Below are 12,653 nucleotides of genomic sequence, written 5' to 3'. Positions count from 1 at the left end.
TCAGACAAAGGAGGGGTCAGACAACATTTCTTTAATAACTGTAGACGTAGAGGCAAAAGTTAAAGTTTTAATATCAGTAAAAACACAAATTGTCCACATCACATGTTAAAATATACGAAGTAAACCTTCTTCCAGCTCTAATAACTTCTCAAGCAGCATTTTTCTTCTTTGACTTTGTGAAAGTTCAGTTATCATCAATGGAAACATTTTTAATTCAGGTACTGTTGTAAAAATACAGCCTTTTTCTGTAGCTATAATGGAAGGCTAGTAGACGGCATAAGAGCAGCTGCTGTCAGCTGAAAAGCAGGAACTCACATCCTCACATTTCATCTACAGTGCATTAAGATCTCCTTCTGCCTGCAAAGCGGAGGTTAGCCCTGGCTCACCACCCTGCCCCCCCCAAGCATTGAGCAGCCCAAGGATGCAGATGCTCGGTGCCCTTCCTGCATGGCTAGCGCCCCTGCACAGTCCACACACCCTGGGGCTCCTGCAGAGCAAGGTGTGGGCAGGGAGTCCCCCTCTGTCCTTTTCAAGTGGAGCCCAGTCCTAGACTCCCTCCTCTAGCACTAAACAGCAGCCCTGCCCCCGTGAGCAGGACCCCATCCCTCACAAGGTGGGGAAGGGCTGCTCATTAGCTTCAATCCAGATGGCTGCCTGCTGAGTGACTCACATTTCCAGCCCGCCTGGGCAGTGCATGACAAGTGCTAACTTGGAAAGCAGAACCACACTCTGACCCCTGCTCTGCTTTCCCTCCCAATGTCTCCCTCCCTCCCCACCCATCCCCCCGTGTCCCCCTGTTCCCTGCCTGCTGCCTCCCCTGCCCCCCCACTGTCATCCTCTTGTTCCTCTGCCTCTGCGCCCCCCACTGCCCTCCTCTTCCCCTATACTCCCTCAATCACCCTACAGTCCTCTTCTCATCTCCCCTCCCTGCCCCTCTCTGTCCCTATAACCCCCCATTTCACTGATCCCCTCACTGCCTCCCACTGTGTCCCCCCATTCCCCACTCACTGCATGGGGCTGGAGGAGCAGGCACAGCCCCACGAGTTGCCCAGCCCTGGGAGGCAGGAGGCGGTGCCACATGGCATGACCTGACCTGAGGATTTCCTTCTGCTTTGTGGCGGTCGGCTCCCAAAGACGTGGATTTTGGAGTTCCACAGCTGGCCTGGAGTGAGCCAAGCATGAAAGCAGTTTACAGTACTGCCTTTGACCAGCTTTGAGCATGAACATGTTATTAGCAAGAGAACAGTGTTATCAAATCAGAGCTGTTTTTATCATTGCAGACTATTTCTCTTTGCGTTTTTTCAAGCTTATGCTTTGCACAGGATGCAAAATGGACTGGTTCTTCCTTTAGTATTTCCTTTTGCCAGAGTCTTGGTGACATTGTAAATACCGTTATCAAAATCACTTGAGACTGTCGTTTAACAACTTTGTTTGACAAAAATGCTTGCTAACCGGTCTGAATCTAAATTCAATATTTCAATAAAAAAAAATTCAGCACCCTAGCCAAAAGTAGAAAATTAAGTTAACGGTTACTTGTGACAAGTTTGGTTTGGAGGTTGGGAGTGGGCCAGTTTTCATTAAAAAGCCAAAAGATGCTGATAGACTTTCCTATAACACTGTTACTGTTAAAAAGAGCCATCTAACAATGTACCAACCAATGAAGCAGCTGAGGAACGTAAAGCAGACTTCTGTAAGAAACTACAAAGTGTGGTGAACCAGAAAGCAAAGAAAGATATGTTGATTTTGATGGTTGACTTCAGTGTGAAAACTGGAAGCATAAATGCAGACAGAGAACAGACCTAAGCAACATGAATGAAAATGGAGAGCGCTTCAATAACTTTTGTTCCTTCAATGGATTGGTGGTGTTTTTGCACACAAAATAATCCATAAGGTCACTTGGGTTTCACCGGAGCACCAGTCCAAAAAACAGATAGATCACATCGGTATCAGCAGGTCTTTCAGAAGATCCATGCAGAATATCCACACTAGAAGAGGAGCAGACGTAGGCTGAGACCACCATTTGGTCACGGTAAAACTCAAATTCAAGCTCAAGAGGTACACCACAAATGTGAACAAGCTGGGACTGAGATTCCACATGGAGCAGCTGAAGGATTTAAGGAAGAGGTGGTTTCCAAGTGGATCTGTCCAACAGATATGCACTTCTGGCAAACCTCATTCCAAAAGATGCTACTGTGGAACAAAGTTGGGAACACACCAAACCAGCCTGGAAAGAAACCTGCAATAAAACAATGCGAACAAGGACAAGGCATCACAAAGAATGAATCACAGCAGAAACTCTGAGAAAAATGAAGGAACGAAAGGACAGAAAAGCAGCAGTCAACAGCAAAACAAGAGCAGCCAATGTGGAAGCTCAGAGACTGTATTCAGAAGCCAACAAAGAAGTTAAACACATTGTAAAACAGGACAAGAAAACCTTGTGGAAAATCTTTCACAACAAGCTCAACAAGCTGCAGGACAGAGAAACTTGAAAGAGCTCTGTAACATCACATGGAAACTAGCTGGGTCACACCATACAGTGCATCAGCCAGTACAAATAAGGAGGGGTATGTGCTAATAAATCCAAGTGAGCAGCTCAGTAAATGAAAGGAACACTTTGAAGTGTTACTGAACTGCCCTGCCCACATTAAACCTCCCAAGTTACCACCTGCAAATATACCACTACAAATTAACAGCAGCAGACTTACAAAAGAAGAAATTGGAAACGCCGTTGCCCATCTGAAAGTGGAAAAGCACCTAGTCCAGAAAACATCCCGCAGAAGCAATCAAGGCAGGTAGTGAGACATCAATCAACATGACATATAATCTATTTGGGAAACCCTGGGACACTGAAGAGATCCCACAAGACTGGAAACATGGCTTCCTTATCAAGCTTCCAAAGAAAGGCAACCTGAAGGAATGCACGAACTGAAAGGGCATCACGTTACTGTCTATTCCAGGTAAAGTGTTCAATAGGATTCTCTTGGAGAAGACAAAAATTGGTGGACAGCTCAGGGGAGAACAGTCCAGCTTCTGAAGCAAGACATCCTGTACCAACCAAATAGCAACTCTCAGAGTGATCACAGAACAGTCTCTCGAGTGGAACTCCCCCTTGTACATAACCTTTGTAAACTTTGAAAAAACCTTTGACAGCATTGATAGAGAGACACTGTGGAAACTGCTGCAACTCTGTGTCATGCCATTCAAAATTATTAACTTGATTTGTTCAACGTATTAAAGCACAACATGCCAAGTTGTTCACAATGGTGTCTTGACGGAATCCTTCAGCATACTGTCAGGAGTTCAACAAGGGTGCCTATTGTCACCTTTCCTGTTCTTAATCACAGTGGACTGAATTATGAACAGGACAGTAGATGGCTATCAATGAGGCATTCAATGGACACTTTTCAAAGAGCTAGAGGACATTGATTTTGCTGATGATGTCACCTTCCTTTCACACCAACATGAAAGCATGGAAGAAAAGGTCACAATACTAGACAAAACTGCCTCAGTGACTGGACTGAGCATTGACAAGGGAAAGACCAAGACAGTGAGGATCAGCCAGTCCAAGAACACTACCATCACACAGGGAGGCAATGACTCGGAAGATGTAGAGAAGTTCACTGATTTGGGGGGTATTCTGGGCATAGATGGAGGAACAGGTAAGGATATCAAGGCCAGGATAGGGAAAGCAAAAGCCCCCTCTTTCGAAATAAGGGGCCAGGAAAGCCCACGGACCAGGTCACAGAGCACACTAGCCCTTCTGAGGCAGCTACATGCCACTCCTTTAAAGGGCCCCTCCCAGACACACTCAGACTGCACTGCACGAGCAGCCCTGCTTTGGTGATACAAGTCTCGCAGCCCTCGAGCCAGCAGACATGGACATCCAGCAGCAGCTGGAAGCCTTACAAGCTGCCTCCCATGGAGCAGGCACTCTTCTAGATGCTGCCTGGGCAGCCACCCAGCAGCTTCTGGAATGGGAGCCCTCCCCAGGAGCACCAGGAGACGTCCCCGACCATCGGGCCCTCCTCACCCTCACCCACCGGGTGCCCCACCAACTCTGGAGCTACCCCTCCAGCACTGAGTGGTGGGAGCACCTGGTTATGGGGGAATGGAATGATGACCAGCGGCTGTGGAACTTCCACATGAGCCGGCAGACCTTCATGGAGCTCTGCCAGTGGCTCACTCCCGCACTCAGGCACCATCACACCCGGATGCGGCGCGCCCTCCCCATCAAGAAGAGGGTCACAATAGCTGTCTGGAAGCTGGCCACTCCAGACAGCTACCGCTCCATGGGCCAGCAGTTTGGAGTGGGAAAGACCACAGCTGGGGCTGTCCTCATGGAGGTAAGGAGGCCTGGGTCTGAACCCTGTGCTGGGGAGGGGGGCCTGGGTGAAGGGGGGCCTGGGGAGGGAGCCTGAGGAGGGGGTCCTGGGTGAGGGGGACTGAGGAGGGGGGCCTGGGGAGTGGGTCCTGAGGAGGGGGTCCTGGGTGAGGGGGTCACACTCTGCAAACCCTCACAGGCACCCATGTTCCCTCCCCACAGGTGGTGCGTGCACTCAATGCCCTGCTGCTGAAGAGGGTCGTCCAAGCTGGGGACCTGGACGCGGCCGTCAAGGGATTCGCTGCCATGGGATTCCCCAACTGCTTTGGAGCCCTTGATGGGACCCACATCCCCATCCATGCCCCAGACCACAGTGATGGCCGCTACATCAACAGGAAGGACTACCGCTCTGTGGTCCTGCAGGCCATGGTCGACAGCCATGGCCACTTCCAGGACATCTACGTGGGCTGGCCCGGCTCTACTCACGATGCCGGCATTTTCTGGAATTCAGGACTATGCCACCGACTGCAGGAGGGACCTACATCCCCCAGAGGGAGATCCCTCTGGGGGATACCACCACCATACCCCTCTGCCTTGTGGTGGATGCGGCATACCCCCTCCAGCCCTGGCTTATGCAGCCCTATACAGGCCATCTCTCTGATAGCCAGGAGCGCTACAATGCCCGATTCAACCATGCCCGACAAGTGGTCGAGCGAGCCTTCAGGCACCTGAAAGGCCGCTGGCATTGCCTCCTGGCACGCCTAGACCTGGGCCTCCCAAATATCCCCCCAGGTTGTGGGGGCCTGCTGCACACTCCACAACCTTGTGGAAAGCAAGGAAGAGGTCTTCGTGCAGGGCTGGGCACAGGAGGCTGCAACAGCCTACCCCCAGACAGCCACCGCCCTGAGCTGCCAGGCCCACCAGGACGGGCTCCGGGTCCAGGAGGCCCTAAGGGAGTACTTTGACCAGGGGGCCCAGTGACCGACCTCCCAGCCATCCGTGCACCCTGCCCCAGCACCCACACCTCACCCTCACCAAAAGCACACAGGACACAGGTTTTTGGAAAAATAAAACTATCATTATTTACAAGAATAAAAATGTCACCTCTTTTTGGCAAATAATATTAGCAAATATAAAACAGATTCAATGAAAATAATAACTATATACAATTGGGGATATCTCTAATAAACTATTACGGGGGGATCAACTATAAATAACTATATACAGGGTGGGGACAACTATGTACGGGGGGGAGACGTGGGCATGCCACACATCGGCCCATCATTCTGGGGTGGGGGTGGAAGGGCGCGAGCCATGCTGCATTCGGCTGGCCAGTCCCCCTCTCAGCCGGGGTCCCCGGCAAGGCCAGCTGGGGGCCGGGAGCATGGGGAGGTATGGCCCAGGTGGGTCCTCGGCCCTGGGTGGCTCCTGCTCTGAGGAGCTAGTGGGTGGGGCAGCAGGCGGGACGTCAGCAGGTGGGGCAGTGGGGAGGGCAGCAGGCCGGACATCGGGGGAGGCAGATGGGCCACCAGCTCCGCAAAGGTGTTGGCCACCCGGTTGAAGGTGGCCATAAATTCCCGCCAGGCCTCCCAGCACCAGGCAGCCTCCTGCTCCTCAAATTGGAGCCTCCGCTCCATGAGGTCCACTTGGCGCCGGAGGGCCGCACCACCTTGGAGTCACTTGTGGTGCAGTGGTGTCCTCGGCGGGTGTGGGCCCGTTCTTCTGATGGGAATAGCGATTTTGACGTCTCGCCGTCTAACATCGATTTGAACGTCGAAATAGCACATGGAGCGTGTAGACGCGACGCATGCTATTTCGACGTTGTGCCAGCTACTTCGAAGTAGCTGGCTAGTGTAGGTGTAGCCATTATGTTTGATTTTTGCAGCAGGGCTGCCCAAGCCTACAGCCATTGCAGGTGTCCAGGTGTAATTGATACATGTTCAGTTTTCTATTAAAATATGTTAATTTTACTGTAGTTAAAATTATAGTTCACTAGTAACCTTCCTCCGCCCAATTAAACAACCCTTAATTTTACCTAAGGATTGACTGCAGCGTGTATTTGGTAAGATCTGAACTATACAATACTAGAACTGGAAGAGACCTAGAGAGGTCACCTAGTCCAAACCTCCTCTGCCCACATCACAGGACCAAGCGCCATCTAGATCAGGGGCACACAAAGTGTGGGGGGAGAGGGACAAGCCCCCTTGGGGGAACTTTGTAAGGGGGAGGCATCAGCTCTGAAGTCTCAGGCTCCTCCATCTCATTAAAAATGTTGAAATAGGTTAGTAGTTATGCATGTGTATTCACATCTATATACCAATTAATAACATTTTTACACTGGACACATTTTCTCATGCATGCCAAGAGAGGGGTTTTGATCGTATGAGCAATAAGCAACATTTCTGTCGCTTTGTATTACATTAGGTGGGGGTGAAGGGGACTGCTAATTACAGGGATGAAAAGTGGGGCCTGACATAACAAGCTTGCTCACCCCGACCTGGACCACCCCAACAAGTATTTGTCCAAACTGCTCTTAAAAATCAGCAATGGGGGGACTGGCTGGTGGTGTGTTGTGGTTGATTTTCTGGAACTGGAAAACAACTTGTATGTGGCGCTTTTAACTTTAATAACTTTATGTCACTAAACTCCATTTGTTTGGAGAGTGATAGAGGCTGGACTGTTCCTAGAGGACTGTTTGGATCTGCCACAGTCATATGGACACAGCCTTATTCTACTAATGGAGTGACACAGGATTCCCTTATGTTACCAGGTTGGTGATTTCTTAATGATAGAAAAAAAAAAACAAGCCGTTTTGAGGATGACTGTCACATTTCCTGCAGTTTGTCCTGAATGTGGCACTTTCAGCTGTGACCCAAGCCAGGCAGAGTGCCAAAGGGGTTATGGAAGTACCATTGAGGTTACTGTAGTGCTGCTAACTAGGGGGGCAGAAGGGGTTGGCGTCCCTGGGGGAGGAGTGAGACTCAAGAAACCAGTTGTTGTGGGCATTGTCCATAGCTGCTGCGATTCTACGGTTGTGAGCACCAGTGACAAGAACAAAGCCCTAAGAAAATTAGCACCAGGCTCAACTGACAACAAGGGCAGTAGCCCAAACAGGGTGGAGCAAAAGTGAGGTAAAGCCAACAGTCAGGGCCTTTGTCAGCAGCATGGAATCAGCCACAAACCTGTCAGCCTCTGACAACTTTTACTTATGCCAGAGACTATATTTGAAACACTCAGAGCAGTTGCCACCCACAACCCATAGCTCAGCCCAGCCACCAACTGCCTCTCGGAACTTTCGTCTAACATTTTTACAACAGACTGAGAAGAGCCAGGAGCCCTTTTGAGCCCTTGTCCAGGAGAAGCTTGAGGAATCCACCTCCCGTCTGCATCGGTAGGAGGGGATGGTTCAGACAACCTTACGCTCGATGCCCCACTCCTGGCTGGTCTTACTCGCTAACCTCAGGCTGTGGCTTGCAAGGGGAAGTGTTGCTTCTTTGTCATGCAGCGATGAGAGGCTAGCGTACCCTGGTCCATCCTTCAGAGCCTGGGACAAGGTGTCAGGCACTGTCCTGAGTTTCACCCGCACTGAACCTTCCCTTCTCCAGTACCCTTGTAATGAGGGTGATCCTTGGGGACGCTCCAGTCCAGCCCTGTATCTAGGGCAGAAGGTTTTCCTCAGCACAGATGGGTTCACGACCAGCCTCCTGCCACTGACTATCCCTGCTGAGCTAGAGCCCCCCAATGCCTCGGTCAGTGCTGCTGCCTTTGTGAGGAAAGATGAGTTAGCGATGGTCATAAATGGGAGGGTCTACCTCTACAACTTTGGTGCCAGGAAAGAGGAGTGGATCCCAGCACAAGGGATTAATTCCTTGGTCACTGAGCTTTCAAACACCCACTGCTGCTATGCAGGGCAGGACCCAGCCTGCCAGGCCATCAGTACCACCATTTTTGCTTACGAGATTGGGCATTCAGCCTTCAAAAGCCACATCTTCAAGTCAGAGAATGGGGGCTCTTCGTTCACCCCTGTGAAGCTGAGCCCACAACTGCGCGGGGTGCTGCTTGGTGTCTACAATTTTGCTTCCCTCTCCCAGAGTGGAGTGCTCATCGCTCGCACCCACCATGGTGGGGAGGGGAAAGGAGGTGAGGCCTATTTCACATACTTTGGAGGCAATGTGAACCAGACATCCAACCACATCTCCATGGGCTTTCATCTGAAGCCCTCAGGGGGCTCTGATGTCCGGGGTATCCAGCATCCTCGCCTGTGGGGCTTCACCATCCTCTGGACCAAAGACACCGTGCTGGTCTCCAGCAATAATGGCTTGCTTGTAGAGCCAGTGACTGTGCTGGCCACAAAGGATCTTCCTAGCTCCCCCGACCCTTTCCTTGCCAGTGGCCTCTGCCATGTGGTTGTCAGCAATGCTGAAATTGCAGCCCTGACCCAGGACCATCAGCTTTTCCATGGCAGCTTAAACATGGTCTCCACAACTCTGGTGTACGTTGGAGAGCGCAACAGCAGCCAGAAGGGCCTGTGCAATGCTGTGCTGATGTTTGACGAGGTAGGGATGCTAACCATGTTGAGTCCTGTGCCCACCAATGGCTCCTGGGCTTATAACTTCCAGAAATGCACCTTCAACATGCAGTTGCTGCTCATGAACGTTTGGCCATATCTGCCAACTTGCCCAGTTGAGATCCTCAAGGGCCAGTTTCACAAGATCCATTACATTGACATGCACCAGAAGCTGAACCTTAGTGCCACATTTGTGCCAAAGCCAGGTACTGGAGCCTTTCCAATGGTGACTGTGAGCAACCCCCATGTGCTAGGGTTCCAGGCAAAGATCACAGAGGATGGATACACCTATGATGGGCACACCAAATATAGCTTGGACATACAGCTGCTGCAGCAATATTTCTCTGGCATGGCAGACCCTCATTTCAGTGATTCTTTCCTCTTTGGTGGGATGTCTGTTCTCACCGTGGATGTCCCCAACAAAGGCAGCTGCTGCATTGATATACATCCTTTATCTGCACTTATCAATGTAGGTTGCCCACCTACTAAACACATTACATTTTTTAAAAACACAACAGTGTGCAGCAAAGGCCTCTTTACCATAGGCATGCTGAAAGATAAATTCACTTACACTATCGGTCACAAATTATATGACCCAAATTTTCTTGCCATGCCACAGATGGGCCAAAGTGATCTTGAAGTTCCATATGACTATGATAAGCTGGGGTGTCCTCTTCTGCTTTATTACGATACCCCATGGCTGCCAGTCCTCGAAATGTGGGAAAATAATGCATTTGTGGAATACGTTTCTGCTGACTTTGTTGTATTTGAGGTCAACGGCATGTATAATTATGATTATCTCTTGACAGCTGCTGAAGCTAATTGTGTATCTCAACCTCAGAACTGGACAGCCTTGATACAGAAGCAAGCTTCTCCAGACCCACATACAGTGTGGAACAGAACAAACTATCTAAGCTGTAAGAATCACGATGGACCTAAATTAGTATCACCCTCAGCCAAGTATCAAATTCTTAACCAAAATGAAAAGAACAAGATTATTTTTTCATACTATAATGGCTTTTATATCTTTAAAGCCATTGTTGTGGACAAATTCTATAGTTACTGTGAATTGTCTGCAATTGTCAGTGTATATGTCTCTGGTGCCCTCCCAAAGTCATACATAGACGCTTGGACAACACTGACAGCTTTTCTGACTGTCATTCTGCTTGTGATTTTCATGGGATACATCTTACATAAACAATCGCTTAAGAAAAAATTCCCAAAGATGAAAATATTTTGAGCATAATCATTTAAAAACTTAGTATGGTAATCAGGAAAATTAAGGGGGTAGCATTAAGAATTTTAATAGGTTATTTTTATAGTTTAGGAAAGCAAATAATTTTTTGCTATGAGAAATTTGGTTGAGGCAGCTGATTAAAAGAAGTTATGGCTACTAAGGAAAGAGGAATTGGTTAAAGGAACTGTTATATCTGTTTTCTAACTTGATGAATGTTGGTGGGGGAGGAGACTGTTCTGATTCTAACCTACGAGATCTTTAAAGGGTGGACATTCCTTTGCAGCTATTTTAACGTACCAGTTTCTCTCTAATTCTTTTTTCTCGTCTTTCATGCAGTACTCTCATCTCTTGGCTTATGTGAACAAACCTTACAGCTTTCTATTTTGCTGCTTATGTATTGCTTTTAAGTGTCATCTTTTGTGGATGCAGTCAATTATATTAACTTATTCAAGAGCTGGATCTTCTCATCCAGCTGAGCCTTTCCTCAGCAAAGAGGAAGGATGTCCTTGGGGTGTGACAGGTGCTTGTTCCATGGTCACTGGAAATGCCAAAGACTCCAGTTTACTCCTCATTCTGGGTGTGATTAGGATGTACATCATCTTCCTCTCATACAATTGGCAACAAATTTTAATTTATATCTCGTTCCAGTTCATTCCTGGAGGGCACAGTACTGACACTTGTATTTGGTCTAAAAAACTCACAATGAAAACAACAAAATACAATTATTTTCCAACGTGGGAGAATTGAAGGAATTCTGAAAACATTACTGAGGTTGGAAAGAACTTGGCTTCAATTGGTTTACTAGCCTGTGCAAACACTAATCAGCATGAACACAGTTACAGGAGGTGGTCCCTGGTTAGTTCATTAAGTAAGGTTTTTCATTTGACAGACTGATGCTTTCCTGTTGGATGATGTGGTCAACCAAAGTATTGTCTGTTTAATAAATGTACCATGAAACGTTATGGTCCATTGCCATAATCAATTCCTACTTTTCACTGCTGAGATACTCACTCACCCCTCCTCTTAAAATGGGCTTTCAATCAGTTTTTTTTTTTTAAACTTTACTGACAGAAATGATGTTTAATCCTAACACAACGGTGGTATGGTAACAGAAACAGCAAAAACCACAAACATTCATTTAAGAAATAAACTGCGATTTCTCTATCCATTTCATATTGTCTTCATTATAGCAAAAGTATTTTAATACAGCAAAGCTACACAAATATCTTTACATCTTTGTAGTTAAACTGTTCATTTTTGTTTCTTGCTGAGGGCTCATTTGTGGTTTGTCGTATTTGTTAGCATACAGCAAGTGAAGACACAACACAGTTTATTTAAATTAGGTGCTTTAACGGGATTATTAGGAAAGAATTTTTGCTTTTTGTACCTGCATATTGTATGGATATTATTTAAATGTAAAATAAAAGTATCAGTTTTTAAAAAAAAATGGTACTGTAATAGTTTGTGGTATGTACTTGGTTTGGATCCACTTGACTCATTTGGTGTCCCTTTCCACACACCCCTTCACGTTTGACTGCGTGACCTTATTTCAAGCAAGGGCAGAAATCCCACATACATAGCAGCCAGTCGAGCTTTGCCATCCCAGTGGATTGAGTTGTGCCAAGAACCAGGGGACACTCAATAGTGCAATGGTGACACAAGGTGGCTAGTCCTCAGAAGCTCCCAGCTTCTACCAAAAGTTGAAGATAGCCAAATTCAGATCAGAAATAAAAGGCATGCATTTTTTGTGGTGAGTAATTAAACACTGGAACAATTAATCAAGGGTCAAACTGGATTCTCCATCACTGACAATTTTTAAATCAAGACATGCCAAGGAATTATTTGGGGGAAAGTCTATGGTCTGTATCATACAGATCAGACCAGGTAATTCTCTTCTGACCTTAGAATCCATGAAAATGTTTACAAGTTTAGCCAACTGAGGAGACAGTTGGGGTTGGGGCTATTTAAAAAAAAACAGGGAAAGTCTGAGGACACCTGGTTAGTCAGGACTGTCTAAAACCAGACTGGAGAGGAAAGAAAACAGGCTGGTGAGAGCCATCTCTGAGAGACAATCTGCAACGTGCAGTAAGCTCTGCAAACCCTCCCTGGGAAGAAGGGGAGATTGGGCTGGAAGCTGGCAGAGGGATTAGTTTACTGAGCGTCCTTAGCCAAGAGATTGCTCAGGGAAGCTGAGATGTGCTAAGAGCTCACAGTCTGAAGAGGGCCTAGGCTGTAGAACTTCTTGAACCAGACACACAATGCCATAAGGCTGGCGAGGGATGTGACTTGTTGGACTGTGTCTGAATAGATATCATGAGCTTGGGCACCCGCAGGTGAAGGGCCTGGAAAGTGGGATCCTGGAACAAAGGCAGAAAGAACTGGGCTCTGTGTGCTGGTGAACTCCATGGCGAGTGCCTCTGAATGATAAACCCGCAGAAAGGAACAGAAGATTCTGTGCGCCTTCACATTCCCTGTAGGTTTGCAGATAATGGTTTTAGTACAAGGATTTTAGAGAAGTGAAATGATGC

At 47.8% G+C, this 12,653-nt stretch overlaps 1 protein-coding gene across 1 annotated transcript; it reads left to right on the top strand.

The window, feature by feature from the left end:
* Positions 1 to 7,746: 7,746 nt before the first annotated feature.
* CATSPERD (catsper channel auxiliary subunit delta) lies at positions 7,747 to 10,128 on the top strand. The gene has a single exon (XM_074985812.1). It carries the CDS (start codon positions 7,747 to 7,749, stop codon positions 10,126 to 10,128), a length of 2,382 nt encoding a protein of 793 aa, XP_074841913.1.
* Positions 10,129 to 12,653: the final 2,525 nt, after the last annotated feature.

This window comes from Carettochelys insculpta, chromosome 2, assembly GCF_033958435.1.
Source record: "Carettochelys insculpta isolate YL-2023 chromosome 2, ASM3395843v1, whole genome shotgun sequence".
NCBI lineage: Eukaryota > Metazoa > Chordata > Testudines > Carettochelyidae > Carettochelys > Carettochelys insculpta.
Note: the sequence above shows the minus strand (reverse complement) of the source record. Positions and strands in the feature narration are given on the sequence as shown.